Genomic DNA, 26,554 nt, shown 5'->3' on the forward strand with positions numbered 1-26,554 from the left:
GCACATTAAGGGCAGGACATACCTAGGGAGCTCGCCTCGCCTATGGTTAGACTTGTCACCCTGGACCACTTGCACAATTCTTTTGCACTCCATCTCAATGCCATTACAATCAACAGTGGTAAGCACGGCATGGAAGACAATGGAAAAGTACACCATACTTTTCAAGCACTACGAGTAGCCACTAGCTACCAAAAGCTAAGACATCACAGAGCTTAATTGTGCTACATTACCTTGACAAGACCATAATGATGTCTCAAGCAATCTTCAAGTGTACTCCCCGTCTTCATCGACAAATTTTTCCATCAACTAAGCCCTTGCTTCACTGACCCATTGCTATACAAGGAACCAAGCCGACAGTCTTCTAGCTAAGTAATACCTAAATATGCACGAGCACTCACATAATATCTGCACCGAAGTATATACACGGTTTGGATCCTCAAGTGCAGGACAATACTCCAGGCTTGCTTAGAGTTCGACCTGTCTCCCAAACTAATCAAAATATGTCTTGTGCACGATAAGAAGACTAGCACTACCCCTTAGGGAGAGACCACATGAGAGGTTTTCAATTGCAGGTGTTGAAGACTCTAACGAAAGTGTCGTTCGCTCTTCATCAACACCCAACTCTGAATGCTTATCCCTTCCCTTCCGACAAGCCCGCAACAAATCGTCATGAGCAGAATCCCCAACAAACCAACACTTGTGCTGGCCATCAATGCAATCCCCAACACAGAATAGCCCTACCACCAACTCCAACAACCTTCCACCAGCCACCTTGGCCACCAACAGGCCCCTAGGACCTTCTGCCACACCACCACCAACACTCCTCCATGGAAACCACAGGCGTCCTTGTCACCCATGTCTTCGGTGCATGCTATAGCCTGCTACCTACAACGGTGAGTGCCATGGGATTGGCACTCGTCTAGGAGGGGGGTAATGTTAGCACTCAAACGAAAAAAGGTGGAAAATCCAGAAAAGCTAAAGCAGAAGACAAAGACAAAGGCCAAGGCAAAGAGAAATTGAAGAAAAAGACGCACAAGGAGAAGAGTCCTAAATAAGGGAGAAAGGCGCACAAGGAAAAGCGGAAGTCAAAACTTTTGTAAAAGAGTGCAAGCGCATCATGTTTTAATTCAAGGAGCGCCGGGCTCTCACCCGTGCAATTTGTAGATGTAGACAAGCGGTGGAAAGGAAGCTAGGAAGATAGAAGGACAATGGGAAAAAGGGCCTAGGCTACGACCGGCCATGTAAAAAAGGGGAAAAGGGAATGACCGCCCAAAAGGGATTTAGGGTTTTGTATATAAAGTTGAAAAGTGAATGAGAAACTCATTCTTGTGTGTGGCCAAAAGTAGCTCTCTTCTTCTTCTTCTTCTTGCTTACTTGAGCTTGTGCTTGAGAGAGGGAGTGTGAGAGTGTGAGGGAGTGAGTGTGTGAGGGTGAGGGACCGAGGAGGAGAAGCTCTCCATCTTCTCCTCTCTTCTTCTCTTCTCTTCTCTTCTCTTGTCTTGCTCACGGCAATGGAGCTTGGAGCGTGGAGCTTGAGGATGGAGCTTGCTTGAAGCTTGCACTTGGATCGTGGAGCTACTGGAGTGCGCGGGAGAGGAGGTAACTCGAATGGCACGGAGGTAAGCTCACTACACTCGTAGATATGGATGGCGTGTCGGTTATGTGAGAGGTAGCCATTAGTGCTCAGCTTGAACGCTTGAAACAATAAGCGGTCCGTGGGTCTTGGCGGTTGAGTGAAAGCTCCCACAATACATATCTATGAGTCCATGTCACCTCACAAGGATAAAAGCCAATTGTAGAACTCCGGATTGTACTAGAGTGTGGCACACGCATCTAGTACTCATGGCAGCTTGCTCAATACCGATAGATATTTTGCAACATTGAGTAGCATGGAACCTTGTCCGAGTCTACTGGCAACATGTAACTCCTCCTCAGTGAGAACCTTATCAATTAGAGAGTTCTCTTGGCTAGGTTCAGCTAAGTCCGTACCCCAAGTGGCAGTCAGCACTCGAAAGGAAGTTGGTGCCACATAGGTTGGGTCTCTTTGAGACCGCCATTTGGCCAATCACTCCTCTGAGACTGTCATGATTTGGGCTCCTAGTTCAGCCATTGCAACGCGGTTTTCACACCAACGTTGTTCAAATTGACTTCGACCCTCTAATAGTTGCTTTAGTTGCTCTATCTCTAAAAGATTTGGTTGGCAGAGCACATCATTGAATGTGGCAGTTAAGCGTAGTTCATCGGCTTCCTCGTTAAAGATGAGTCGCATGCGTTCATACATGAGCCAGTTATAGTGCTCGTCAAGATGTTCTTGCTCTTCCCAAGATAAGGGAAATGGCAAGTATTCTTCAAGCTTCTCTTTAGGGAATGCGCCCATGTCTACCAGGACATAGACACGTGCAAACACTTTGAGCTTAGCATCCAACTCGGTTAAGCATTCTGTGACACTTCTATGTTCAACGAGGGCTTGCTCGGTTGCTATCTCATGCAAGGTTCTAGGAGTTTGCCTGGGCTTTTAGCATAGCCGGGGGCTTAGGCCTAGAAGAGCAAGTTTGGCCAACGCTAGGATTTCTTATGCTCTTGGGGTTTCCATGTTTCTCCTGAGGCTTCATTATTGCATCATGGTTCTCCTTGGATGTGACTAGTATAAATTTTTCACCCTATTGTGACAGCGTTGTATCCACTCTTAATTGGTCAATGTGAGTTCTATTGTCAGTGGATTGAGTGTTGCAAGCAACTGTTGATGGTAACGACTACTTTGATTTTTCAGAGCACACAGTGTCTGAGGTTTCACCGCTATTAGGAGAGGCATCAATTGGTTCAGTGGTGGATGGACTCGATGCTTTATTCCTCAACTCTCCAGCACTCTTCATCTCAATGTTCTTGGGGTCCACAACCACCTGCAACTGCTATTGTTTTCGTTATTTTCTCATTTTTTTCTTGGTCAATGAAGGTGTATCTCTTAACGACTTGGGACCCCTGGACCAGGTCAACTGTTGATGTGCTTGGTTGGGCCTCAACATTCTCTTTCTCTAGTGTATCCTTATGGGACATAGCCGTGGCCTGCTGAATAGCCTCGCCAGGTTGTGAGGGTACAACTGCCTCCCTTTTCGGAAAGTCTAGCTCTTCAGTCAATTCCCTTGTGTTTAACTCCTCCATCCTAGGCTTTAGGCACTTTGGAAGTGATGAAGTTGTCAAGGAAGTTGGTTGCAACACCTCCTCCACAAGTAAACTACTAAGGACATGTTCCACAAGGGGCATTGTCATGGCCAAGGGCTGTGACTGCTGTGATCCCTGATTGGAAGTAGTGGCGACTAGTCCAGTGGACTGGCTACCCTTGGTGGATTGCAGTGTCAAGTCCCTAGGGCGATCAGAAGTGATCGTGTCTTTTGTTGTCCTTTGAGCATTCATCTGTGTAGATCAAGCATGAGTTGATCTAGTCACATTAGGTTGCTCAGGCATATCCTTGGGCTGAGAGCTACGGATGGTGTCATGTCCCACCTCTTGGACATTTGGAAGCTTAGATGGAGATAGAGATTGGGATTGAACAGTCGCCCTTGACAACTGCTATTGTGCTTCTTGTGTCTATTTGGAAAAAGAGAATGTAGGAGATCTAGGACTCTTAGGTGGACTGGGTACTGGCTGAATGATTTGCTCGAGGCTATTAGACGATTATGCCATTTGCTTTGTTGAGCGATCAGCCTTGCCATGAGCAATTTTGTGCTTATGATGCTTGTTATTCTCTTGGAAAATCAAAGGCTTTTTGGGCACTAATGGCTTTTGTGCACGCTCAATGGTTACATATGACATCTGCTTATTAAGCATGCTAGGCTAAGGCTCTTTCTTTCGAACAGTCACGTTTGGTTTCTTGCCTCGAGACCTGGAGTTTCTCTTAGATTTCCTCCCCTGCTTCATTGCTTTTGATGCAACCTGGTCTTCAGTTGATAGAGGTGGTTTAGCAAGGGGTTTTGGTACCTAAATCCATCGGTTACCTACGTAATACCCTTGAGCACGTAGCAATGCTTTGGATATCCATCGCGGCGTTGTGCTGACCCTCCATCGATGCCTTCGTCTATAAGGCTTGGGCTTCTTTTGGGGTCTTCTATGATATTTGTAAGTCCAAAGCCCATCCTTGGCATTGTCTCTTTGACCTTCTTGTTTCAGGCATGGCCTCACTCACTGGTTCTCGTTGTTTAACCTGTGCTTGTATCAACTCTTCCAACAAGTCCTTGCTCTCATTAGTAGGCTTGACTGTTATGTCAACACCTTCCTTGCCTTTCCCTCGAGGCTCGATGAGGTTACCCTTGCTAAAGGTTGTGACTATCCTCACACTCGACAATGTCAGGTTTATCCTCTGTGCTACATAGTCAGCCTCACACTTGGTCGCCCTTTTAAAGGGTCTTCTTAGGAGGGTTTCCTTCCCGTAATTAGCACTATTTGAAGGAACATGAAATAGGATAGGCAAGCTTTCAGTTTTAATTTTCGCAAGGATTTTGCACTTCCCTATGAGCGCTTGTGAGTGTCCCCCGTAAGGGCTAAGAGTTGCATTAGTCGGTGTGAGCTCTGGTTGGCCTAGTAGGTTCCATGATTCATAGGTCAAGATATTAAAATCTGCTCCTTCATCAATCAGAGCATCGATAGTATGCTCTCTTTTCGCGGTGAGTTTGACCCTAACATAAGCAGGTGGTACTATGTCTTCATCTTCTGGGTCTTGGCTTGTAAATTTAAGCTTTTTGACAAATGCCCTTGAGTCCCCAACTGCACGACCAGATGTGGATTCTCCACGGATGTCTTGGATTGTTAGTGCAGTGCTATTCAAGGAACATCTATCATCAGGACTGTCACATCTAGTCATTCTTGCTGTTGTAGCTTAATGTTGCATTTTGCTCTGACTAGACACGGTCTGAACACAATGTCTTTGTGTTCTCAAGGTGTGGCCTTTTTGCCTTTGATGGCTAGTTTGGCCCATTGATGTCCTAGGGTCTCTGTTTCTCTCTGTTCGGGTATGGGCTTTTGGTTGCTCTTTTACAAGTGAGGATCCATGATCGTGTAGAGCCATTACTACACTAGGATCTAATTTGGAGGACCTGTCACGGTGAGTGTTTTCTCTCCAATCTACTTGGGGGAGGTGCGGACCCCTCTGCGGGGGTCCGAGGGGGGGACAGTCCCCTCGGCCCACAGGGCCCTTACGGTAAATACCATGCGCAATTTGGGGGACCGTTTATAGCCAAATTTTGAACTACTTGCTCTAAGTTTCAGCCCACTGATGGATCTGTGATGTGCCTTTAACTCTACGTAGCCTTTAGGGTCAATTTTGGGATTTAGATGTGTTAAAATTTGTGTTCTAGATACCTGTCCGATTTTGACACGACTCTCAGATGCCCGATTTTCAAGAGTCCAACTATTAGAATCGGACATCCAATTTTGGGTTGGTTCGATTGGCCCAGTGGTCCGATTTTGGTTACGTCCAATTTTTGGAATCGGATGTCCGATTTTGTTAGGTGTTCGATTTTGAGTGGTCAACGTCTGACTTTGACAGGTGTCCAATTCTGGGTGGTCCAATTCCTTGTGTCTGATTTCCAGGGTCCGAGGGTCTGATTTTCAAAATCGGACGGGCGAGTGTGGGCGAGTGTCCGATCAATCAGACAAGGGTGGTCCGATTCTGGACTGGTCCGATTCTGGGAATCGGATCGGAAAGGTGGTTCGATTTTCGAAGTTGGACGGCTTTTGAAGGGGTCCAAGTCCGACTCTAGAGATAGGGCAATCCTATTCTGGGACTCGGACGAACTGGTCTGACTGCGTGGCCGACGGCCCACGAGTTGCACGAGACACCTCTAGGCTGACATCTACACCATCGAATCATGCCGTGCCATCTAATTATATGCAAAGCCACAAAGGGAAACGCTTGGCGTACCTGAAAATGGTGTGGTGCTCGAATCGATCAGCATGTTGATGATCTCCCTGCAACTCTCTCTCTCCCTGGCTCTCAAGCACACTCTCTTCTCAGAGGGCAGGATGTCAAATGTGGCCTTTCCTGGTTCCCTGGGCCTCTTATTGCCCCATCCCAGCCTGCTGTGACCTCAGAGGTTAGTCCCTCATACTCTTCCAGCCAGATATCTGAATCTGTGCCCCTATTTCAGCCTGTTATACAGCAACAGAAAACCCTACTGTTTTCCTTCTTTTTTCCTATCCTAACCTTAACTTAATGCAACAAAAATCAAAATCAGAGATGGAGATGGATTGTCCTACTCTAATATTCAACAACAAATCAAAAACCTACTTGCTAAGGAGATCGAATACCTCTTCAAACTCCCTCGCTTCCTACCGATCTACCTCAAGCACTGATTCAGGGAAAACCCTACTCCAATGCTCGATTCGAAGCACGCAAGCACTCAAGGCTTGAATCCGTTTGTCCCGACAACGGAACCAAAATGTGGGAGCTTTCACTCAACCGCCAAGACCCACGAACCGCTTATTGTTCAAGTGTTCCAAGCCGAGCACTAATGGCTACCTCTCACATAGTCGACACGCCATCCATATCTACCGGTGTAGTGAGCTTACCTCCATGCCTATCGAGTTACCTCCTCTCCCGCGCACTCCGGTAGCTCCACGATCCAAGTGCATGCTTCAAGCAAGCTCCATCCTCAAGCTCCACGCTCCAAGCTCCATTGCCGCGAACAAGACAAGAGAAGAGAAGAAGAGAGGAGAAGATGGAGATCTTCTCCTCCGCGGTCCCTCACCCTCACACACTCACTCCCTCACACTCTCACACTCCCTCTCTCAAGCACAAGCTCAAGCAAGCAAGAACAAGAAGAAGAAGAAGAAGAGGAGAGCCACTTTTGGCCACACACAAGAATGAGCTTCTCATTCACTTTTCAACTTTATATACAAAACCCTAAATCCCTTTTGGGCGGTCATCCCCTTATCCCCTTTTTTACATGGCCGGCCGTGGCCTAGGCCCTTTTTCCCATTGTCCTTTTATCTTCCTAGCTTCCTTTCCACCGCCCACCTACATTTACAAATTGCACAGATGAGAGCCCGGTGCTCCTTAGATTAAATCATGATGCGCTTGCGCTCTTTTACAAAAGTAGCGACTTGTGCTTTTCATTGTGCGCCTTTCTCCCTTATTTAGGACTCTTCTCCTTGTGCATCTTTGTCTTCCGTTTCACGTTGCCTTGGTCTTTGTCTTCTGCTTTAGCTTTTCCAGATTTTCCACCTTGTTCGTCTGAGGGTTAACATAGTGCCCGAGTGTTGCCACGTTCATGCTCTCACCTTGTCAATGGACTTCAACTCCTTTTTTTCCCCTTATTTTTACCCTCTTTTGGGCATGTTTACATCAGCAACCCTAAGGCGATTCGCTTTAATTTCTTGGTCCTATCCTACTCTAAATGCAACAAAAATCAAAGTTCAAGTACTAAAATTATTTATCCTACTTGCCTAATCATTAAAAACTCAAAATGCTTACTTGCTTCAAAGATTAAACTCCCAAATCTCCTACCTACATCAAGCACTGATTCAGGGATGAAACCCTGCTTCGACACTCGATTAAAAGCACGCAAGTGCTCAACCTTGAATCCATCAATCCCAGCAACAAAACCAAAATGAAGTGGGAGCTCACACTCAACTACCAAGACCCATGGACCACTTATTGTTTCAAGCATTTCAAGCGAGCTCTAATGGCTATCTCTCACCTAGCTAACATGCCTTCAATCCCACGAGTGTAGTGAGCTTACCTTGATGCTCAAATGAGTAGCCTCCTCCCTCAAGAAATCCAGTAGCTCCAGGATCCGTGATGCAAGCTCAACCCTCTACCATCAAGCTCCCCTTTCACGACATGAAACCAGCACTAGTGTCATTAAAGGTGCCAGAAGAGCCAACATGGCTCCCCTTTCAAGGAAGTTAATTGGTGGCCTATTCCCTATGCATGGCTGGTTGTAAGGTGGTGAGTATGGAAGCCTCCTTGGTAGCCTGCAATGCGTGGCATCATGGCCATGAACCTACCACAATTGGTGCAAGGTCGGGACCTAGGATCTTGGCATTTTGCTGGGAAGTGATTTCCACCACAATGCATGCACTGGACATGTGGGTGCATAGGTCTCCTCACTATCTCTTGCAACCTTGCTAGCTCCACCTTCATCTCTGCTAGCTCTTGGCTTTGGTCAATGCTCTTTCCTTTATCTTGGATGCCCGGGATCGACCGTTCGCTAGATGTCGAGGTTCTCTATGAGGACCTGGAGTTAGTATCGTCTTCGTTCAAGTCCCTAGAGCTTCTCTCTTTGAGCTAGTCATCCACTTGTATGGCCTCTTCGAAGACCCTAGCTAGCATGTCTCTTGGCAAGCTTGAGTTGTCTGCCAAGGCCTTGTAGAGTTCCTCATCACGAATTTCGTTTACAAAGACGGTGGAGACTGCTCTCTCAATGGGTCACTCATTAGTCGAGATTCTCTTAAAGAGACTTCATATGTGGGTAACACATTCCCTGATGTCCTCCTTGTCCCTCTGCTTGACATTCATCAACCTAACTATGAGAATGTTGGAATACCCAATCTCAAAGAACCTCTTAATGAAGAGATTCTTGAGGTTATTGAAGTTGTTGCACTCCATTGTGGCTAAGCTAGTGTATCATGTCCTATCCTTATCTCCTAGGCAAAGGCCAAAAGCTTATGAGTGTTAGGCAAGGTCTGTGAGGCCATTAGCCTCACAAACTTGCTCGAGCTGCTTTATGAAGCTGTACGGGTCATATCCTAACTAGTATTTGTCTAGCTGCTTTACAATCGCAGGGATTTTCAACTAGCTCTTAGAGCCATGGGTGACTCCTAACCTTGCAAGCAACAAGTTGGCTAAGGCTACTGCACTTTGCTTTGCAAACGTATTGTCTATGAGCCGCTTCATAAGAAGCTCGCTCAGCATCAAATCTGCCTCTAGTGTTCTCTCCCTTTCTGTGTTAGGTCCCATACGATTCCTATTGGCCAGAGCTAAAATACGCTAGACTTCCCGCATCTCAATGTCTTGCTGCAACGTCCTAGTTTGCTGCTTGTGGTTGTAAGCTGCTATCCTTTGTAGTGTTAGCCATGCTAATCTCCACTCCTCCTCAAGATCTGCTATGATGTCTTCCAATGGCCTACCATGGTGGTCCATCCTGGTTTGTAAGTTGTATTTGTTCACCATCTATTGGATGTCGACAAGGAAATATCCCAATTCAAGCTCGTCATTCTCGCGGTTGGAGCCGGATCCTGACATGACTGTAGCTTCTTACTCCACCAGGCTGTTGATGAGGTTAAGTAATTTTGACAGTGTTGCACCTCCAATGGTGTCAGTCCATCGATGCCTCTAGCATTCCGTGTTGGTTCTCTCTTAGGATATGGCTAGGGTTCTTGATCATTTGTCTAGGTCTGAGAGTCATCTCCTATTAGTGGATTCGTTCCACTTGTTATGTTTGAGTGTGTTCCTTCTTATTGCCAGCCCTCAACTTACATCCACTCAATGTGTGAGTGGTGATATTTTTGTGCACAGTGCGAAATCTGGCTTTCAACTTTCAAGTGCACTTCTAGTGACAAACAATGTGGGGTGTGAATGTAGGATGATGAACGTTGAATGCAAATCTTGCTCTCCCCTCATTCCGTTTTTGGCCAAATATGGCTCTAAGGACAAGTGTTGGCCACTCTTATGGGTTTTCTAGGGCCTCTATTGCATCTCTTAGCTTGGTTAGGGTGTAATCGGGGTCTGTGGATCAATTTGGGGCTTTAAATGGGTGGATAGCTAAAAAGTTCACTAGCTATCACTTTTAGGTCGTCAAGTTGCACTTTCCATAGTCAGGAGGCTCTCTAAGCCGTCAGATGCATCTAGGAGGCTATCAAAAGGTTTCCCTACTATGAGAGGTGCTCTACCTAGCCCAGGATGTGCTAGATCTGGAAAATTTTCCTATCACCTTCTGGTCTGATTTGTAGTGTCCGATTTGTAGGCGTTTGATTATTAGAATCAGCCTATCGGTCCATATTTTAGATTCTAACGTGTTTGATTTTGAGAGGTCTAAGTATCCAATTCCCAATCATTCGATTGTCCATTATCCAATTTTCCAAATTTGGATGAGCCTTGTGTCCGATTGGACAAGTTGGGTGGTGTCCAAGTGGTCCGATTTTCAAAATTGGACCGTCCAATTATCTGAAATCGAACGTTCGAGTCCGATTCTAGGAATCGTCGAACCCTGTCAAGCGCATCTGATTCCGATAACCGTGGTTTTAGATGAGGTGAAAATTGATTGCATGCAATGATTTTGAGTATGCCAAGTCACACAAACTTCCAGAATGCAAGAATAGACTAGGGCCGAGGTTCGTATATACCTAACGTAGCTAGAAAACACTCTCACGTGATGATTGATCCATGCTTTGCCCTAGAACTCTCTCTTTCTCTCAAGCTCTCTCTCTTACTCACACTATTGAGACTAAAACTGAGCCTTCACCCCCTTTTCCTTGGGTTTTAAATCCTTGTTCTAGTGCCTAAGTGTTGCCCCGTTCATGCTCTCGCCTTGTCAATGGACTACTCTAAATGCAACAAAAACCTTGTCAATGGACTCTCGCCTTGTCAATGGACCTTAAGGTGATTCGCTTCAATTTCTTGGTCCTATCCTACTCTAAATGCAACAAAAATCAAAGCTCAAGTACTAAAATGATTTATCCTACTTGCCTAATCATTAAAAACTCAAAAATACTTACTTGCTTCAAAGATTAAACTCCCAAATCTCCTACCTACATCAAGCACAAGTTTGGAGATGAAACCTACTTTGACGCTCGATTAAAAGCAAGCAAGTGCTCAACCTTGAATCCATCAGTCCCAACAACGAAACCAAAATGAAGTGGGAGCTCACACTCAATTGTCAAGACCCATGGACCACTTATTGTTTCAAGCCTTTCAAGTGAGCTCTAATGGCTATCTCTCGCATAGCTGATATGCTTCCAATCCCACGAGTGTACTAAGCTTGCCGTGATGCCCAAATGAGTAGCCTCCTCCCTCAAGCACTCCGGTAGCTCCATGATATGTGATGCGAGCTCAAGCAAGCTCAACCCTCTACCATCAAGCTCCATCCACCATAGTTGCACATGCGAGACAAGAGAAGAGAAAAGAAGAGAAGAAGAGAGGAGAAGATGGAGAGCTTCTCCACCACGGTCCCTCACTCTCACACACTCACTCCCTCACACTCTCACACTCCCTCTCTCAAGCACAAACACAAGCCCAAGCAAAAGGAAGAGAAGAGAAGAAGAAAAGAGCTACTTTTGCCATACACCAAGAATGAGCTTCTCATTCACTTTTTTGAGTTTATACACAATCCCTAAATCCCTTGAGCACCCATCCCCTTTTTTACATGGACAGGTGTCTTGCCAAGGTTCTCTTTTCCTATTCCCTTCTATTTACCCTATCCCTCCACCTATGCCCATCTAGATTTTACCATATTGCATAGGATGGAGCCTGGGGCTCTTTCACAAAATTGTAGGGGCATCTTTCATTTAAACTTGCGCCTTCCATCTTTTGCATTTTTTTGAGATTGCTTTTGAACCTTTTGCCTTTTCTCCTTCTTGTTGACTTCATTGGGTCCACATTTCACAATTTTCTTGGATTTATTTTTGCTTTTCCTTTTTTCTTGTCCTGTACTAGGGTTAACATTGTGTTTGGCCTAAAATCATAAGGGTCTTGAGAAGAAGAGTTTATAGAAGAGAGATAAGAAATACTGTAGAAGATCAAGGAAAAATCCAATAGATTCACAATTATATTTTTTGCAAAGAAGCTTTGGTTCAATCCATATACAATATATATATCAACTTTTAGATGATAATTCTGAGACTATGACTCAGAGAAAATCCACATGGCCCAGTGAAGTCCCAATTATTGTGACTATGGCTTAATGAAATTCCAAATTTTGATACTATGGCTTTAAAAAAATACAATTTAAATCAACCCAAAAGATTTAGTATTTGGAATATAAGAAGAAAGCACAAAATAATGTATATATAGCCCAAAATTAGGCCTAAACAAGTATATAACAATCTAGTACCAAAATAGCTCATACATCAAAATACCTTGTATAAGAGTAATATTAGCCCTCTATAACGTCAAAAAACTTTCTTTTATCTTTAGGACAACATACATCTAAGAAGACCATGTGACTGTCACAGACTTTAAGACAACAACTTTGTCCTAAGCTTGGTTGCAACTTGTTTCCACCATAACTTTAACATACAAACTTTGAATAGGATTATTCAAAACAAAGCAAACATACTTAATCCACAAGTCAACGTGAGCAAAATTACAAACATCCTTTCAAAATAGCCATAAATGCCTGTTTTTAAAAAACACATTATGTTTCTAATTTTTAGGCTTAGACGACTTGTAGCACTCAATATAAGTCCTTACATATGTTTAGATCTATCAAAGTTCTCATTAAGTTGAACTTAATAATGAAAACTTAGACTATTTTGGTGGACCAGTTTTAATCCTAGAAAACCTATTAGGATCATGAGTAAGTACCTCGTAAGCATATATTTGAAATACTTGTATAGGTATTTTTTCCTTGTTTTTCCTTCATTGAAAGTGTAGCCACACAACATCCACCTGCTCCAAACTTGCACATCCTTGGTATGTGCCACAGTATGAAACCTGCCTAGGTTGAAAGGCCAAATACTCATCTCCCAAAAAATCATACATATCAACATACAAATACCTTCAAGATTAAGAATCCAAAGAATCACCTTGCATAAGCCATGAACAACGTATATTCCTCCTAGATTGTAAACCCTAATACTTGACATCCACAAAATCATGTATTTAACCTACTCCTTCTCGGATCATAGGGTATTGAAAGCTCATGAAATCCAAATTGCATGTAGTCATTTGTATTTTGCTCTAAGAAATTCATAGATCCACTAGGATCAAATAGTGATATCCTATCAAAAATTTGTAGCATCACATAGCTTGCAATTCTACCTAGATTATACAGTAGCATTGAGGCTTCCCATAGCCCTTTTGCAATTACTTTAAATGGTTTTAGTCCATACAACATATCCACATTTTCCTTGTTATCATGCACATAAAAGCATACAATCCTAGTATCAAGCATCCATAATGACACAAACTTCATGACGAATATCTCTTTTTTGTGCTTGGGACACACCTTGAAGAGCTTTTTCTTTGGCTTGCATAGATTGAATAACATATGCATCCTTCATAGTTGCATCCTCAATCAAAGCATCATCCCCATTCTATGTCAAGATATTATATGCACTCACAATGAAAGCATCATTAGCATCCACTGTTAGTACATCATTTACATTTTCAAACAAAGTATATGTATCCACTATCTCTATATCTTTTGCATTCATTGTCATTATATCATCTGTGTTCATAAGGAATGTATCACTTGCACCTTTAAGCAAAACATTTATCAAAAACACACCTATAGCATCAAAACAACTCGTCATCATCAGACAAATCATCTACATGTTCAACATACTAAGCATCTTTTTCAAGTTGTGGTAGCTTTCATTGTAACTCATGAATTTCATGTAAAAGTTCCTCAACTTCATCTCCTGCATAGTCATTCCTATATCCTTGTAAACCATTCCTTCCATTATTATTCACTCTTTTTCTTCAAGTCGTGTAACATGCAATTGCAACTTATGCATTTCAAGTAATAGCTCTACTAAATTTGATTATTGAGACCTTTCATAGGCTTGATCTAGATCTTCATCTTGCTCTGGGTCTTGCATAAAACACTTTTGTTTGAGAGATTTCTCAAACTTTTCCCAAATCACACCATGGTCTAGCTGTATGTCTCGAAGATGCTCGTTGATTTTGCTTCTACAATCTAGTCAAAATACTTCATTATATGATTTTTTGAAATGCCATATAATTTTATCTACATGCAATAAGTTTCTTGCCCATTAAATTAACCCAATTCATTAATAAATTCATTAACGATATCTTAAAATTGCGTGATATATCTGCATTACATCTACAACTGGTTGGCACTCTATGTGTGAACTTCCACCCCGGTCTACAATAACTACCTTACATCATTTGAAGGATGTGTAGTATCTCCCATCCTCCAAAATTCTTATATATGCATTTTATGTCAAGTTCACCAAGGATGTCGGTGTATTTATTGTGTTAGGCCTAAAACCACCAAGTCCTAGCAAGAAGAGTTTACAAAATTCTTATATATGCCTTTTATGTCAAGTTCACCAAGGATGTCGGTGTATTTATTGTGTTAGGCCTAAAACCACCAAGTCCTAGCAAGAAGAGTTTACAAAAGGGAAATAAGAATTTTTGTAGAAGATGAAGGCAAATCTAATAGATTAATAAGAAATAGAAGAAATCCAACTATAAATTGTATTTTTTGCAAAGAGGCTTTAGCTTGATTCTTATATAGCATATACATCCATTTTTAGATTATATTTATGCTATGACTCAAAGAAAACCGAATTATTACTAAAAGTATGGCTTAGTAAAATCCCAATTATTGAGACCATGGCTCACTAAAATACTAATTTTTGAGACTATGGCTCAAACAAGATCTAACTTAAATTGATCTAAAAGATTCATGTTTGCTATACAATAATATAAGCACAAAACATTGTATATGTAGCCCAAATTTAGATCCCGAACAAGCATAGAATAGTCAAGTACCAAAACAACCCACACACATAAAAAATCCCTATATAAAAGAAATATTAGCCCTCTAAAAGATTTCAAAACCTTTTCTTAATCTTTAGGACAACATATAAGAGTAGATAAGGATAGCTATCATGTAGCTATTATTCATGGGCGGTGTACCAACCGCATCTGCAACTGACAAGTCGGTGACATAAATGCACAACGGTCACCCTGGCATATCACGAGTGGAGCTCGATATCTCAACACTCCCCCTCGAGCTCAATCCCAATTCCTACACACCAAGCAGGTCTCTAAACTTGCACAGCTTCTCTGCGCCCAATGCCTTCGTGAATATGTCAGCTACCTGATCCTCTGTGCTGACATAAACTAGATCAATAAGACCTAGTAAAACCCTCTCTCGCACATAGTGATAATGCACCTCAATGTGCTTTGTTCTAGCATGATAGACTGGGTTATTTGCCAAGTGTATACTGCTCATGTTGTCACAATAAATGACAACTGGCCCATCTGTAGGCTGATGCATATCATAAAGTAGCTTATGCAACCAAGCTACCTCACATGCAGCCATTGCTGCACCCCTGTACTCGGCCTCTATGCTCGACAAGGCAACTGTAGGCTGTTTCTTGCTGCTCCAAGTGACTGCAGCACTCCCAAAAGAGAACACATATCCACTGGTAGGTCGTCTATCAGAAATACTACCAGCCCAATCAGCATCAGTGTATCCATGCAGCTGTATCTAAACCCCAGTCTCATAAAATAGTCCATACTGCAATGTGGACTTCACATACCTGAGTATGCGGCTAGCCGCATCCAAATGCGGTTTCCTTGGAGCCTGCATAAACTGACTTACCAATCCAACAGCATAGCTCAAATCTGGCTTGGTAATAGTCATATAAATCAAACTTCCTACTATGCGTCTGTACATAGTAGGGTCTTCCAGAAGCTCACCTGCATCTGTGCTCAGCTTCACATTCTGCTCCAAAGGAACTGAAATAGGCTTACAGCCTGTCATCCCATATTTGGACAGCATGTCCAATCCATACTGCCTCTGCAAGAGCTGTATCCCACTTGGTGATCTAATCACCTCAATGCCCAAGAAATAACGCAGCTCTCCCAAATCCTTCATCTCAAACTTTTGCTTCAATAGCATTTTCACATGAAGGATATCTTCATCACTGTCACCTGTCATAATCAAATCATCAACATAAATGACAAGTAGCATAATACATTTCTCTGTTTTTCTCACATAAAGTGAGAAATCTGCCTTGGAAATCTGAAAGCCAATAGTGACAAGATACTGTCCTATCTTGTCAGACCATGCTCTAGGTGCTTGCTTCAAGCCATACAATGCTTTCTTCAACCTGCAAACAAACTCAGGATGAACAGCATGCACATAACCTGGTGGTTGCTCCATATATACCTCTTCTTGCAAATCACCATGCAAGAAGGCATTCTTTACATCCATCTGATGTAAAGACCATTCCTTTGATGCAGCCATAGCAATGACTGCTCTTACGATTGCCATCCTTGCAACCGGACTGAATGTTTCTTCATAATCAATGCCATATGTTTGTGCATACCCCTTGACCACTTACAACCAATTGCATTCTTACCTTTAGGCAAAGGTACCAATTCCGATGTAGCATTTGCTTCCAAGGCATCCATTTCTTCATCCATGGCTTTCTCCCATTTTTCTTTTCCCATGGCTTGCTCAAAAGAAGTGGGTTCTGGTTCCTGTATCACTTTGACCATATATGCATAGTGAATGGCTGTAAATCCATCATATTTCAGCCTATCCACAGGATACCTAGCTCTGGTAGACCTGCGCAAAGTAGATTTACTCCCAGGTGCTCTCAAAACATCCCTGGTCTTCCTTACTCCAGGTGTAACAATAGAAGGAATACCCAACTCATCATCAATGCTCTGTTCTGAGCCACTGGATTCACCATCCACATAAGAGTGACCTGCATTCACATCAAACATGGGCTGATCTACCTTCTCTTTTCCTTTTCATGATATCTGAATACCACTATATGCATTGCTTTGAGAAGATTCTCCTGATCTCAATCTGCCTGTCCATGGCGAAGAATGTGAACCACTGCTAGAGGATGCTCCAGGTCCACTAATATTTTGTGACTGCTGCTGTGAATTCTGTGCAGCATTACCGTTTTGTGCATCTACATCATCAATCACATTTACTGGTTTATACCAGCTACTCATTTCATCAAAAACAACATCTCTGCTCACTGTAGACTTACGAGTAGAAGGGTTATAGCATCTATACCCTTTTTGCTGCAGAGAGTAACCAATAAAGATGCACTTCTCAGCTTTTGGATCCAACTTGGATCTCAACTCATCTGGCACATGTACATAGGCAATGCAACCAAAAAATTTCAAATGAGAAATATTTGGTTTCCTACCAGTATACCTCTCCTTTGGAGTCATCCCATGTATTGATGCAGTGGCAATATGCCTGTTTTTCCTTTCTGCAATTCCATTTTGTTGTGGGGTATGACTGCATGAATATTGCTGCTTTATGCCATGCTCCTGCATGAACCTTGCAACTCATTTGAGAGGTACTCTCCCCCTCCATCTGACCTTAGGCATTTTATTTGCATGCCTGTTTCTTTTTCAACCATAGCTTTAAGAGTTTTGAAATGCCCAAAAACTTCACTTTTCTTTTTCATAAAATACACCCAAACTTTTCTACTATAGTCATCAATAAAAGTGACAAAATAATGATAGCCTCCAAGAGATGCAGCTTTAGTAGTCCACACATCAGAGTGGATTAATTCCAATGGCTTCTTACTCTCTTGAACATGTCTAGGAAATGGTTTCCTTGCCTGTTTTCCAAACTGACAGGCTTCACATACCTTATGCATTTCTGCAACCTTGAATTTAGGCAATCCTGCAACAATGTTTTGGGCCTGCATTGATTTAAGTCGCTGTACATTAACATGACCAATGCGTTTATGCCAGATATCAATATCTGCAACTACACCGGTTCCATGTGCAAACATTGCTGCATTCAATTCAGGCATGTCTGCATCCAATGTAAACATTCTGCCCTTCTTCTTTCCTTTTGCTATCAAGCGACCTTTATTTTTCATATCCTCAACAAAGCATCCATGAGGATTAAATCTGACCTGCAAGCCTTGCTCAACCATTTGACCAACAGAAACCAGATTCTTGGTGATATTCGGGACATGAAATACATCGGACAGGTATTTCTTTTTTCCATCCTGCATAGACAAAGAAATTTTTTCAATCTGCACAATAGGATGTGCAATATCATCACCAGTCTCCACAAATCCTGGTTTTTCCATTTTCCTTGCATCCTCCATCCATTTTGCATGACCTGTCATGTGGTTTGATGCACCTGAGTCAACATACCATACATCGTTGCTTTCTTCTGCACTTGTCACAGAATTATTCATGTGTTGCACCATAAACAAATGCTCATTTCTGTCATCACCCTGTCTACTAGAAGATGCATAATTTACTTGTTGCAGTTTTCCATTCATGATGTCATTCTGCTTTTTATAGCAATCTTTAGCCATATGACCCATTTTACCATAGTAGTAGCATTCAATATTGCTGTTTGCATTTTGCCCTCTTTGCCATCCACCACGACCTCTTTGGCTCCCCCTGCCTCTAGAGTTACCACGTCCTCCTCCATAGGACTGGTTTTCTTGAGTTTGCTGCATATTGTGATTTCTACTACGGCCTCCAGATCGGCCTCCTCTACCTCTGCCTCTACCTCTTCCAGCATTTGAGTAGAAGACAACTTCTTTTGAAGTTCCTCCTGAAGAAGATGCACCACCATTTCTCTGCTCCTCAGAAATTAGAAGAGCAATCAACTCCTCAAAATCAGGAAATCTTTCACGGACGGAAATGGATGTTCGGAATTGTGCATAATCCTTTCCTAGACCATTCAAGGTCACAGAAACTAAATCATCATCTTCCACTGGCGACCCAATGGAAGCAAGTGCATCTGCAATCTTCTTCACCTTCATGTGGTAGTCATTGATGCTCATATTTTCTCTTTGCACATTATGCAACTCTTGCTTTAGCTGCATTTTTCTGGCTTGTGTATTTGTGCTATACATTTTTGACAAAGTATCCCATGCCTCCTTTGGCGTACTTGCATCCTGAATATGCACAATCATAGAGTCTGAAATGCTGATAGACAGCCAATACATAACTTTCCTGGCTCTCTCATGCCATGCTTTGAATGCTTGCATTTGCTGTTGATTGGGAACATCAGGAAGAACTGGTTCTTCTTCATTTCTTGCAACAAATTCCCAATATCATTTTCCCATAAGGAAATTCGTCATTCTGAACTTCCATGCTTGGAAGTTGTTCTTGTCAAGCTTTTCAGTGACAATCTGTGAAAGAGAATCAGACGCCATTACAGAACACTGCAAAAAATTCTGTCACTGCAAAGAACACAGCTTCAGCCTCACAAGGGCAAATCTGCAAAACTAACGAAAGTGGTATTTGACCACACAATCACTTCCTAGTGACAATTTTGCATCAACAAGCAACAAGGATGATTCTGTAACTCCCAATGTCTATGGGCACAGGCATACGATGCAATTTCTACAGTAACTTTTCACCGACCTGTAGAACAGTGGTCGCACAGCATAAAACTGGGTCTTTTTCTGAGTGCGTGCAGAAAACTTCCGCCTCCAAAACAGGCCCCGAAATGGCCTCTAATAAAAAAAATAGGGTCGCCAAGGGCTAAAGCCCTATCCCGCAGCATATATTGCTCTCTTGCTTCACCGCGAAGGGCGTCTCAACCTGAGACAATGCACTCTTGCAATTTCCGGCTGTGCTACCTGCAGAGATCTACTCCCAAAACAGAAAATGAAAGCAACACTGCTCCTCTTACCAGAACACCGCGACCTTGGCTTGCTTTCTTGAGCTCCTTACCACGAACAAGGCTCTGATACCATGTCAAGATTGTGGGAGAGAAGGAAGGAGTCTCACTTGTAGCTTTCTTGCTTGCACAATGGGGGAATACACACAAAGGTGGAGGCTGAAAACAGTTTTCCTCTTCTTAGTTGTGTAAGCCAAAAAGAACTCAAGTACAAAGAAATAGAAGAACCCTATATATGGGTCTCAAACCAAACTCAACTAACTAAGGTGGCATACTAACTGAGCCACGAACTAGAGTAGATAAGGATAGCTGTCATGTAGCTATTATTCATGGGCGGTGTACCGACCGCATCTGCAACTGACAAGTCGGTGACATAAATGCACAACGATCACCCTGGCATATCACGAGTGGAGCTCGATATCTCAACATTCCACTGTTGCAGCTGTGAAGTACCTTTACAAATACATTTATAAGGGTCACAATAGAGCCACAATTAGTTTTGCATCTATGCAACCATAAGGTAACAATGTAGAGTATCAAATGGAAAGGATTGATGAGATTGAAAGATCCCTTGATGCTCGCCATGTCTTTGTATCTGAGGCTTGTTGATGTATTTGTAATTACCATTTGCACAATGAAAGGCCCAATGCTTAAAGGCTGGAGGTCCATCTGCTAGGAGAAAACACGATGGTTTTTGAAGATGGTATTGACGTGTGAGATGTAGTTGCAAATCATAATGCTAGAAAGGACACTCTTACAAAGTGGTTTTTATGCAGCCAATAATACCCAAAGGTGAGGACTTTGCTATATCAAGATTTTCCTACACAATGGATATGGAATGCAAGCAAGAAGATTTGGATAAAACGAGAAAAAGGTAACACCATTGGATATATGTTTTTTGTTTATTCTACATGTGGTGAAAGATGCTATCAATAGTTTGTAGGGGGAAGCACATCTTTTGAGAACTTGTGGATAGTTGCCTTTGTGTTGTATCCCACATTCAAGGAAGCTTTGTGTAGCCATGGGCATGTTGGAGAGCAATCAAGAATGGTTCCAATGTTTGGAGGAGGCTTCACACATAAACTTGTGTACAGTTAAGGAATTTATTTTTGATAATAATTATGTGTTTTGAACCAACTTCTCGAGGACAATTGTGGGAAAGATTTGAAGATTCTCTTATAGAGAATATAATTCACAAGTTGAGAAAGGCTAGTTCGTGGGGGGGTGATCGACCGCACGCTGTCCTCGTGTTGGGGGTTGAAGGTCTTCCACCGGGGGTTAGAGCAGAAGAGGAGTGAGGGATTCAAGGTTAGGAGAGGGAGAAAAGAATGGGGTTTGATAAGACTTGGGTTTTAGAGATGATTCAATTAAAGAAGAAGGCCTCAAGCTTTTTCTTATACTTAGCATACATGAATGGAATTAAAGACTTTGACTTGATTACATCAAATGCGTATGCGGATAATAAACCAATACATTTAGAGATTTTATCTCAGATTTAATCCAAATGCATACTTCAAATGCAAGCTCAAACGGTTTCTATTTCATGAATACTAATGGACAACAACTCCAAGATACAAGTTTTTTGGCGGTAGACTCTACTACATCCAAGACATAGATCAAAACCTCATGAAATGCATTGTCAAAGCATATAATTTACTTCAGCCCTATTTTAAAACAGTAATTTTCAGCCCATAAACAAGCTCCAAAAATGCACATAATCTCAAGAATAAGACTCTCTAATCATTCTCAAATGAAGTCCTGATGTTAAGAGGTCAATTCCTTCACTTACAACCACATAGATCACTTGATTTTCCTTCAAATGGACAAGAACAGTGGGTTGCCTTGTTTATGACTGGTTTTAGTAGTCCAAAACAGCCCATACACCTCCAAATAACTCCCCTTTGCTTGCCCCAAAGTCACTCAAGTACTTGGGCACAAGACGGGCTTCATTGGACCATGAATATGGTAAGAGAATGGAAGAAGACGTACATAAGAGCAGGTTGAATACTTTTTCTCAGTTTTCCCCTTTTGTGGACTGTCATACCATTCATTTTCGTGATACCAAATGGATGGGCCAGAAAGACTCTTACCTTCTTTGTTCGTATCTCCTCTCTTTCTTCAGTTTGCTTAGAGTTTGCATGATTTGGATCATGCATCATAGCCTTCAGCTCACCCTCCATCTGCCACAGGTATGCAGGCTCAAAAATTGCGTCGAAAAATGCGGGCTGTTCTTCCCTCAGCTCCCACACAAAAGTTTGACCATTTAGGTCACTTATAAGTCACATAAGTCCATTATTCCAGGTCCCATACAAACCTAGTGGACTTTTGGCACTTTTCTTGATTACCATGCAAATATTTCTCTTGAACCAATGTGACTTAACTTGCAGACTGTCAATTACCTCCTGTTGATCAAGTTGTGGGTTCCCATAGACTTAATTTTTGTCAATTTACATGGTACAACTGAAAATTGCATGTCAAGTTACAAAAGAACTTATGAGATTAAGTGATATCTAAGTCAGATGTTGGGAAATAATGACTGAATTAGGTAAGAAAATTTCTTATGTGGATCTTAATGAAGTTCTTCTGCAAACATAAGGACTCTATAATTTATATCATGAACAGAAAACTTTTTGACAAAGCGGAGGCAAGAAATGAGGCCTTAAAACACTTAGAATCGCTCTTGAGACAACGTGGGCAAACAAACTTAGTCTAATTACCATGGGCTGCCAAAAGTTCAGGTCGCAAATGGAGTATTGTGAGGCAATTTTCTAATACTTGAGGAGCTTGAATATGGCCATTATGAGAAGGCATGGACTTTGAAGCTATTGATATCGCAGCTCAATGAAGGACAAAATTCTGCATATAATGCCATTGTTGATGTTGATGCCATCCATATTTAGTCCATTGTAGGGGTTTCATCATCGCCGTTAGCTGAACCCTAGCTAGCGTCTTGAAGTTCGATAGCCATGGGCCGCGTCTCGCGTGGCATCCTCAGATCTGTCGCCTCCATCTCGCTGCAGGCATGCGGCAGGTCGTCGTCCTCCCGGATGTCCACCATCACCAAGAACGCTCTCGCGGAGTCTCCATTGACCCTGCGGCAGCCATCTCTCCGCTCCTCAAGGCACAGTATTTCCCGTCTTTTCTCTTACAGTCAAAACGTCCTGGTTTCCAGATCTCGTTTTGTTCGAACATGCTCTTGCATCCGTTTTGAGCTCCTATCTCTGTTTTTCCTTCGCGTAGCCTACCACACAAAACTGTTTTAGCTCTTTGGTTGTGAATCTCTGCTGTGTACTTTGGCGCAAAACCTTAGGGACTGACGTCTGGTCCTGTTTTAACATGAAAAACTGTGTTCTAATTCTGCTTTGACAAGCTCATTGATATTTTGCAATCATCAAGGATTGTAGCTGCATTGCGAACGATTGAACCTTGTTTTCTTGTTGTGTATGATGTTAGAGCGTGCGCATACTAGTGCATTGAAGCAGGCGTTATAGGACCAGTTCATGTTTAAGAAGTTCACATGCTCAGTTTTAAAGCTTAACGTGTAGAAAATAAGTGCACATGCACTTTGAGGCAATGTTTTCTCGTCATTGCTGGGAACGCCTAATGATAATTCAGTCCCTTGGTTCTCACAGGTCTGAGTTCCCCAGAAGGCGTATAGTGAAGCAAGTTTTAGTTGAGTCACCATTTGTTATACATGGCATATGGTGAATACGTGCTTGCAACACCTTCTACATCTGCCGTCTTATTAGCCTGCATGCCTATGTGGTTGCTGTGTGATTAATCTGTTTTCACTCATCTGGTTATAGATCACGAGGTAGGAGGTGAATATTGCATCCTCTGCATCCTCTCTCTTCATGTTTGTGGAAGGCTGCTGTGGTGTCCCTACTAAGTAGGACGGTTGACCATTAACGAGGTGGCTCACATTTATGGGATGTGGATCTCACTGGTTCCTTGATTGTCTATTTGAAAGATGTCACATGTGAAATTCTTAGAGATTGCATTGGAAGAAATGTGGGGTAAACGGCCATTTCTCTGATGTATTGATTATGGAAGAAGCTTTTTCTTCCGAGGCTGCAAGCTGCATGAATGTTTGTTTGACTCTCATAATTCTTAAAATTCTTAGTTTTCATTTTCATGGGGTACCTTCTTTGTGATCAAGTTAATATGACGCAGTCTCTTGCTCATTTGAATCTCGTGGATCAAGAGTTATTTAAGAAGGCATAGATGAATGCAAGCTTTAGTTGAGTCACCTTCAACTCCCATTATAGTTGATGGTGAATTTCCGCATGCGAGATCTCCACATTACGTTTGACTTGAAAAGCTCTTATAGCTTTGTGCATCAACTTCTTCATTATTTCTTGACTATCTTAACATTTTGTCCAGAACTCTGGGGACCTAAATTAGGTGTTTTACTTTTGTTAGGTTTATGTAGGATCCAACCAGGTTAATAGAAGCAGCAGGAATTGTTATTCGCGGAAATGAAACTGTCTGGAATTGATTATCAGTTCTCTTTGAGTTGAAAGTTCACCACGTAGATTAAATCATGTGGGCCATTCTCATATGACATGATGTCTGAGGTGGTATATTGTTGATGGCAATGTACTTTGGATTTCAGGTTGCATGCTACTGTTCTGGGCCTTACTTCAGTACAGCCGTGGCTTTCTGTTCAGTCAAAAGCATTACATGCTTCAAGATTGAGCTTTGGCACTAGTCTTTTTGGTACCTGGCTTCAAAGTTAGTCTTCTCAACTTGGCTTTGTGAATTGTCTGCTTTTCTCCCTTAGCCAGAAATGCTTTACAATGTTCTTTTAGGCCCATGCTATGGGCCAATTCTTGGGCCTATGCGCAAATGTGCTTTGCTTTACTAAGCTCACTTGTTTAAGCAAGGTAGCGTTTGAGTGGCCAGATCTTGAAGATGAGACGTAATGGCAGCAGTTAGTTCCAACCTGGACTGTGGGCATGGCTTTATGTAACGAATGTTGTTCTGATCAGATGATCCTGATGGAGTATGAACACTTCGGGTCATCCTGGCAACTAATGCTGAGAAGCAGAGTATATGTGAGGATCTCGTGGTGTTTTCTTTTTTGAGGGTTTTTATTGCAAATTTTAAAGGTATTTTCGCTTATACTACTCTCTAATATATTTCAGGTGGGAAGTAGCTGATGGAACTTGGGAGGTACCTCAATGTACTGTGTTTATTGGTGAAGCAGGGTGCCAGTTGTGCATTTTATGAAGCTTTGTGATTTGTTAGGTCCTGTAATGTCAAATTCCAGTACGACCCTTGCCTCCAAGATTTTCCCTGGGTTTGTGCCCATGGTTGTGCCCCAACATTCCAATATCACCTTTACTTTCTGAATCTTTTTGAAGAGTTCAATCAGGTTGCAATAATTTTTCTCTTGCTAGTCTGTGGTTGTTATATACAATCAAGTTATCACCATTGAATTTGTTGAATGTGTTTACTTGTATTTTGAACTTCTGACTGTATGTGGTGGCATTTGTGGATAAGTAATGTACAGCACTAAAGAATCCATGGAGATAAAATTGGGAGTTACTTAAGGAGAGAACTGCTTCAAACGAAGATATGTGCCAGCTCATAAACTAACAAAGTGAAACTGTACTTTCAAAACCTTTTGTTGGATATCCTTTTCTAGATATTCCTCTAGAAACTCCAGATACTACCAAGCTGTGCTCCTTTTTAAGTACATGGTCACGGCCGCTGTCAGATCTTCAATGTGCACACCCTAGCAGTTGTATTTGTCAAAAGCTGCGAAAGGTTGCACAAAAAAGTTGTATAATGCAGCAATATTTTGTAAGAGTTGTATAATTTTACATTACCCATTTGGGCTGCATTTCAGAGCTGTGGAATTCTAGAATACCATTAACTTCTATTTTTCCAAAGTAGGTATGAACTTGCACATTTTCAGTGTGTAATCTGTTCATGTCCCCTAACAACTGACAGTGTATCGAAAGAGTCTCTTTGTCATCACTCTCCATAGGACAACATTCAGTTTTGGAGATATACCGTCATACTCTTATCACCTTGCTCCATGTAAGTCCTTTGAGACCATGTCTGGCTAAGAATTGTAGTCGTGGCTGTTAGTCAGTTTGCCTCCTTTTCATCACATTTGCAATCCAGTTGGACTGTTTATTGTCTCTTGAGATTTTCCAGGTCTTGATTGAGTCTTTCAAAGGTCTAACCACCTCAAGTTTTTTTCAATGGTAACATAGAAATACCAAAGTATTGGCTTGATGTAATTGGAGTAAAGTTGAATTCTTTTAGTTCTAGTATAAATTTCAAGATAAGATGAATAGTTTTGCTTTGCCCTAATTTGGTAATCTAGGAACATGTTATTAAAGTAAACCTTTTGCCTGTTCTCTCGTTATTCTATAATTGATAGTAGAACTAAATTGTAATATGATGTCAATAGCATTATGAGGATGTGAAATTTTTATTAATGTTCGTCGGGTACTTAAATTGTGATATAAATTGTAATATGATGTCAATAGCATTATGAGGATGTGAAATTTTTATTAATGCTCGTCGGGTACTTAAATTGTGATATACTTACACATTGCACACGAAAGGTGCAGTAGTTGGAGTAAGTTGAATGTGTCATGGTGATGGGTAATCTTAGCTGCACAGTCGTAAACATGGATATCAATTGTGGATAGACGGCAATGAAATACTTGGGTTGGAGTTAGAGAATATTATCTGTGAAATGACTATGGGTGCTATGGAGGTCTGATTTCTAGATGGTTTAATGTCCTAGATTAATGTTTGCAGAAAGTTTAAGCACTCTTAAGGTCAAGGAGATTAAGAAATTATTAAGTGGAGGAAACATTTAATGATATTTTAACGAGGATAGGACTGAATTGCTATGTAGCTTAAATTTACATGTGGAAGACATAGCGAGAATGGAAAATTGGCAAATGTCAAGTTTGGGATGACTGTGTCTTCCATCTTGGGCTTGTTTTTTGGGGTTGGGGGTAGACTTCAGGGAGGAGAATTGG

The 26,554-nt window shown here is 42.0% G+C and overlaps 1 protein-coding gene across 8 annotated transcripts; it reads left to right on the top strand.

The window, feature by feature from the left end:
* Positions 1–22,304: 22,304 nt before the first annotated feature.
* LOC148042066 (uncharacterized) lies at positions 22,305–25,699 on the top strand. 8 transcript variants are annotated; one of them, XR_015691920.1, is made up of 4 exons: positions 22,305–22,670; positions 24,160–24,278; positions 24,435–24,601; positions 24,692–25,699. XR_015691920.1 is itself a non-coding variant. In XM_087685193.1 (4 exons), exons 1-3 carry the CDS (start codon positions 22,567–22,569, stop codon positions 24,553–24,555), a joined length of 243 nt encoding a protein of 80 aa, XP_087541319.1. In that variant the 5' UTR covers positions 22,331–22,566; the 3' UTR covers positions 24,556–24,601; positions 24,692–25,699. The 8 variants fall into 8 exon arrangements, 2 of the variants coding, with proteins under 2 accessions (XP_087541319.1, XP_087541296.1); XR_015691922.1 differs by having other exon boundaries at positions 22,320–22,670; positions 24,450–24,601; XR_015691923.1 differs by having other exon boundaries at positions 22,326–22,670; positions 24,431–24,601.
* The last annotated feature ends 855 nt before the right edge of the window (positions 25,700–26,554 follow it).

The sequence above is a fragment of the Lygodium microphyllum genome, chromosome 1, assembly GCF_053477565.2.
Source record: "Lygodium microphyllum isolate KBCC chromosome 1, Lygodium_microphyllum_v1.1.10, whole genome shotgun sequence".
Lineage (NCBI taxonomy): Eukaryota > Viridiplantae > Streptophyta > Polypodiopsida > Schizaeales > Lygodiaceae > Lygodium > Lygodium microphyllum.

Excerpts from the sequence above, each read along its gene's own strand:
- LOC148042066 (XM_087685170.1), top strand. The coding sequence starts at position 22,511 with ATGGGCCGCGTCTCGCGTGGCATCCTCAGATCTGTCGCCTCCATCTCG. Across the intron at positions 22,666-24,159 it reads CCATCTCTCCGCTCCTCAAG|GTTGCATGCTACTGTTCTGG; the intron begins GCACAGTATTTC and ends TTTGGATTTCAG. Across the intron at positions 24,279-24,535 it reads TTTTGGTACCTGGCTTCAAA|ATGATCCTGATGGAGTATGA; the intron begins GTTAGTCTTCTC and ends TGTTCTGATCAG.